The sequence below is a fragment of the Drosophila bipectinata genome, unplaced genomic scaffold (assembly GCF_030179905.1).
Source record: "Drosophila bipectinata strain 14024-0381.07 unplaced genomic scaffold, DbipHiC1v2 scaffold_246, whole genome shotgun sequence".
NCBI classification, from domain to species: domain Eukaryota; kingdom Metazoa; phylum Arthropoda; class Insecta; order Diptera; family Drosophilidae; genus Drosophila; species Drosophila bipectinata.
The window spans coordinates 32947-39098 of record NW_027222894.1 but is presented as its reverse complement, the minus strand read 5'-3'; the positions used below and the strand labels follow the sequence as shown (position 1 = coordinate 39098).

The following is a 6152-nucleotide window of genomic DNA, read 5'->3' as shown; positions in this document are numbered from 1 at the left end:
TATCTCCAATACCAGACACCGCCATGAATGATTTGTACCTCCGAAGCTGCAGCTGACTTGCCAGCCGGGAAGTGATCACGTGCACCTTCGATCCAGAATCCAACAGAGCTCAGCATGGAACCACCGCGACTACGAACAAGAATGTTCGCTGTAGTAAGCAACGATATATTGCCGTTGCGACCTTGAGCAACGAGTGCATTAGCAGTAAACGGCGAAGAGGCTACAGTCTCGGCGACCTCGGCTATGGCTGACGTGGAAGGACCAACCAAGCTCCAGGAAATGCAGCAGGCTGTGATGCCTCCTTCCACAACTGCAACAATTAGCAGCGAGGCACTCACGCATGTGATGACCCGTTTGCAGACACTTCCGACAAAGACCAAGGCGAATCTCAGGGGGCATTGATAGAAATCGGGGGCATGGAGACATTATATGGGACCATCCCCCGCATAGCGCACAGGTAGAGGGAAGCGAATTAGTAACAATAAAGGATGATCTGCCATTATTTGCACCTCGACGCCTTCCCACGTGAGCGCCCTGGGCGTATACAGCCATGGCCACGTCCATAGCCTCCAGCGTCCTACACCGCTGCTCCAAAAATTCGGCCATCGACTCCCAAGTAGGGATGGCGTCTGAACCTGAGGAGTTTTTACACTCCTCCCACTTGGCCTGGGTAGCTGGGTCCAACCTTTGAAGCAGAACTTGGACGGTGATGCAGCTGGCGATCTGTACCGATGTACCCAAATTCTTTAAGGCTCGCATATGGGCATTGAAAGACCTCGAAGAGCTGCTATTGATCCACTTTCCAACAGACTGAGGCCCAGAATCTCGTTCACGTGTGCCTGAAATATTAAGCGACGGTTATTAAATCGTTTCTCCGAAAGACCTCGAAGAGCTGCTATTGATCCACTTTCCAACAGACTGAGGCCCAGAATCTCGTTCACGTGTGCCTGAAATATTAAGCGACGGTTATTAAATCGTTTCTCCAATAAATTCAGCGCAACATCATAGTTCTCGTCGGAGACTTCCAAGGAACGAACTGCTTCGAAAGCGGACTCCCGAAGGCAAGATCGCAACCTTTGCAACTTTTCCACCTTACTAATACGAGGATTGCTGCCGACGATTGTAGAGAAGATCGAGTAAAATTCAGCCAATTCCGAGTATCCACCGCTGAACGTAGGGAGCGGCAAAGGAGGCAGCACTTGAAAACTTTGACCTAACCCTGGGTCAGCCTGCATGGTGGACATTCCGTTGGCAAGGGTGGAGTGGGCATCAATTCGAGATGAGCGAAGGGTCGTCTCGTGCTCAATTTCCGCCTGCATCGTCGCTACGAGCTCCGAAACAGTCCATCGAAGGTCACTGCTGATCTGCTAAATGTCCAAGTCCTCAAGCTCCCCGTGGATGGCCTTGAAGTCGCTGAACATGGTGGCTATCTGACCATGTCGCACGTGTAGCATGGCATCATCCACCTTGGAAGTAGGCTGAAGAGCTCCTTGGATCCTCTGTAAGTCCTGGAGAATACCCAGGGCCTTGCACTTTAAAATATCACTACGGGTTGAAGTGGGTGCTCCTGTGATGGCGCCGCTGGAGTTCATGATTTATTATATTGAGTTCCGAACAACCCGAAATAAATTTTATTTGCTCGAATGCACTTGCGTTGTGGATCGTATGTTTGTATGAAGTCTATGCGCGGGCGAATGCACTCGCGTTGTGGATCGTAAATATGTATGTGTGCTTGTTAACTTACGTTTATGTTTATGCCTGTATGTATGTGTAATATAATAATATATTATAATTTGTTTATTATTGTAAACAAACTTATTAGCCACTTATGATAATTTTTCACATAACACTGTTTACAAAATTGTTTTGTTTTTGTTTTAGTAATTTGTTTATGTGTAAATAAATACATTAACGATCACGTCGGGGTTCACCAATGTTTGGTCATTGAGCGTTTTCAATGCCGTAAATAAAAATCAGAATTTAATTAATTTCAACGTTATAAACTTTATTCAGGCCGCATATGAAATTAGGATTTATGAACAATATTTGAAATCCAATTAAGGATGCGAGCGCAGTAAGAAGACGATAGTGGCGCCAACCTTCCAGAATAGGCTGAGCGGATGCTCGCTAACTTTAAACGCCGAATAAGCAAAGCCGAGCGGCCGAAAGAGAGTCGGCTTGCGACCAACAAAACATCAGTTACTAATTAATTATTATGTTCAAATTAGTTGCTTGCTGCTTGACCTGACAAGGTCTTTGGGAAAACCCAGCATATTCAGTTTACTCAGCAAGAGTGAGTCTGTGTAAATTACATCGCTTTGATATCCCTTCCAAAAGCCATCTATGACAAAGGATTTCATCTTCAATAAGTTTGTGGTGGTGGAGCGACGCTTAATAAAGCCATGCTGACCAGGAGTGATAATCAAAGAGCAAAGGTGTTACAAATGAGGAGTAATTAATTTTTAAAATAACTTTGGAATTGCCGACCACTTAGAGACGCCTTTGTAGTTGGCAGCCTCGGACTTTTTTCCTTTTTTATGTAGGGGAATAATGAATGATTCCTTCCACTTAAGGGGAAAAATCGAGGTTTCCAAAGATAAGATGAAAAGTCTAAGTAGAGGTTTGCACAGAGCCCTAGCGCAGCCTGGTACTCCGCCGGGGCCTGGCGAACAAATGGGTTTTACCCTTAAAAGTCCAAATAATAAGTTGTTCTCAGAAAAAAACGGACAGAAAATAAGATTTGCTGCTTGAATGTTATATGCGTAAGGCTGATCAGTGAAGGCTGATTAGGCGGAGAATAAGTTGTTTGAAAAATTTCTGCGATCAGAGGAATTTTGCAGAGGAACTTTCAAACGTAAGCAGGGGTGAAAAAGATACGTGTTTACGCTTAGTGTTTACAAAATTATAAAACTGCTTTGGATCCTGAGTAAATTGTATCCGGCAGCGGTCAATAAAATTCATATTACATTCCGCGTTATGCACGGTTATATTCGACCGAGCTAGTAGGTATCTTGAAAACTCAACTCAACTGCAGGTTTATTTTTTATATTTTAGTAAAAGCCTATTTTCAATATTTTTTAGGTTAGTGAGGCACCTTGTATGCCAAGGAGGATTTGTTGAAGTGGACGAATATTTCCATGGCACACAAGAGTCAAAATATTTATTTAAATTTATTTATTTCAAATACAGTACAATTTTTCTAAAGAGACGTTAAGATCTGTGCATGCCAGAATATCGGACCAATCGTATGTATCGATAAGGCTTTTAGGTTTCTGAAAATCAGCTTTACTATCAGATCGATCAGACATCAGATCGATACCAGGAATAGTTTCGATAGAGACCTCCAGCGTGGGGTGATATGGATCCTCTGGGGTTGAAAGGGGAAAAGCTCTGGAGAGAGTGGTACCATCAGGATCAGATAAAAAACTTAAGTCTAAAAGCCGACCTAACGAATTTCTAACATGGTTAATCTGATCTAGGCACATGTCAAACATGCCCGCGGTGAAGTCATGGTGAGTCATAAGTGACAAAGATGGTGAGTTCTCGGTATATCAATTCAAGTAAATTAAAGTCGCCCACCGCGACGAGCTGGTCACGATCCGTCATAAGATTAAAGACACTGCTGACCATTCTTCTCGGAAGTCTAATCCAGAGCACCGAATTCCCCAACAGATTAGGGACTTTGAGGAGCGGCGACAAATCATGCGATTCGGAGGACTATTCCGAGGTACCGAAATCCAGAACGGGCTCGGGACGCCGCAAGGCTTCGTTGAGAGGACTCTGACAAGCGGCGACAAGAGCAGGTACAAAATAATGCTGACCATGCCTCTCGGAGGACCACTCCCGAATTTCGAATTCAAGAGCGGATTCAGGACGCCGCAGCATGAGCTGCTCATCGCGAGGACCCACAAGAACGTGCAGGATAAAAGGCTCTCACTGGAGGGCGCCGACAGCGACGAAGAGATACAGAAGACAGGCAGCGAGGCAGGCAGCGGAAAGGTCCGCCGATAATAGGAGAGCAACCAGGAGAAATCCCCTAACAAGAACCCAGGAGAAACCGATAAACACATTAAAATGAAATACAAAAACAGCGGAGGATTCGAAAAGAACTAATTATGTAAAAAATACTTTAAGATGGACCCCCAAATTCGACTGGAAAGGAATATTAAGGAAGGACCCACGAAAATTCGTATTTTCTGTGAAAAGAAAATAAATTTTTGTTACCGAAGCTGAAGCTTTTTGTCTTGAAATTCGTAATCCCGCTGCAAATAGCCACATTGCAATTTTTGTAAAAACATAAACATTTAATAATCCAATTCGGCTGAAAACAGCCTCATTTCATTTCATTTCTAAGAGGTATTTCAAATTGAAAACGAAAACAATATTTTCGTTTTCACTTCTCTTAAGTAAATAGGTCATACTATTCTTAAGTGAACATCCACTTATGGTTTTTCGTTAAATTATGCTTCCCCACCCGCCCGCAAACCTCACAACCGCTCAATATCCTGTTGAAACTAATACATATTCAAGTATCTTGACGGCCTAGATCCTTTTACTCCAGCTTTTGTATTCCTTCGCATTTAGTCTTCAACGGCATACCGCTGGGTCCACTCGCGGCCATTGCGAATGGCCTCCGCCTCGTTGACCTTCCAGAGCTCGGCCACATCATTGGCCAAAGGGTCATTGGGATTGGGGGAACTGAGCAGGGCCTGGATCGACAGTAAAAGTGTACATATCTGGAGTGCCGGAAACCACTTATCCTTGCGCACGTACAGACAGTTGCGACCCAGACGATCGATGTTCGGATGATAGATCTTGGTGATGAAACGGACCTTGGGTGCCGACATGGGACAATCACCGGTAGGAACATCTCCAACTTGAGATGGCATTGTTCTCGTCGGGTATGGCGTTGATTCCCGGCACCGGCTCCTGCATCAAACGCTGCATCTCCTTAATGGTACGACGTGGCAGACTCGACATTTTCTCAGGTCTCCAAGACCTTGGGAAGGATCCTTTTCTGGATTTGTGGGTGGTGTGTTAAGACTGTGAATGAAAAACTGAAAGAAAATATTGGATTTATATTTTTAAATCAAATTTTAAAAATGCTTACAAAAAATGTAACTACAACACGAAACGTAATCTGGATGCAACGGAGTTTGCATCAGGCAGTTATTGTTATTACGAGTAAAATAAGAGGCCCTGCAGATGCCGTGTTATCCTCGTTTGGCACTGGGCTAAATTTCGACGCGATTATAAGTCGACTCGATTTACGTACAGTGATAAGCGTCGGATTTACGTCATCAAGCAGGAAATGGGTACTCTCAGACAGGGAAATCTGACCCTCCTGCAATACTATGACGAGGTCGAGAAAAAACTCACCTTGCTCACCAACGAAGCTACCATGTCGTACGAAGCCTCGGCGGCAAAAGTTTTGTGTGACAAGCGCAGCCTCACGGATGTCTTTTTTTCGGCAAAGCCGAAGTATATGCCATTAGCACTTGCTCAAGAAGTGGAGTCCAACCACGAAAGGTACTTCTTTCAGATTAATTTGCGAGAGGTCAGGAAGACAGAGATAGGAAACAGTATCCGAAGCCGGAAGAACGCCAAAAGACTTCTGGTATTCTGCTATTCCTTTTTGAACAAATTAAATTCAAAGCAATTCAATTAATAAATGCAAAGAATAGGCAGGTCAATATCAACAACAAAGTACAAAATTCATATTAATAAAATTTCCGCTACCGTCAGCCAACTTCTGAGGTCAGCTTAAAAGTCCCAAATTTATGCAGGGCACTTATTCGAGATGCTTGTTAATCGAAATAGAATGATCGCAATGGAGCTGCAGGGTTTAATGCTGGAGATCAGTTCCCAAGGTTAATGTTGTTAGCCCTAGCATCTTAGGAAGAGCCGACCGAGAAAGCGATTTGGGATGTTTTGTCCGTATCGTCCGTTAAGATCTTACGCACAGGTCTTAAGATCTGTGATGGTGACATCCACACAGTAAAAAATTGCTCTGCGACATTAGGGGCTACATTTTGCCAGCTGGCGCGAAAAAGATCATGCTCTCAAGAGCAGCACGCTGGAGGCATGGCGCATTGCAAGATCCAGCAAAGCTATTTACACCCCATTACTAACGTTGATAAGGGGATTGTAAT

General features: G+C 44.1%; 1 protein-coding gene across 1 annotated transcript; it reads right to left on the bottom strand.

The window, feature by feature from the left end:
- Positions 1 to 4525: 4525 nt before the first annotated feature.
- On the bottom strand, positions 4526 to 4980 carry LOC138927403 (ubiquitin-conjugating enzyme E2 N-like). The gene is given in 3 exon segments (XM_070282704.1): positions 4526 to 4858; positions 4861 to 4884; positions 4887 to 4980. Coding segments are annotated over 3 exon segments (396 nt in total). The 3' UTR covers positions 4526 to 4580.
- Between the last annotated feature and the right edge of the window lie 1172 nt (positions 4981 to 6152).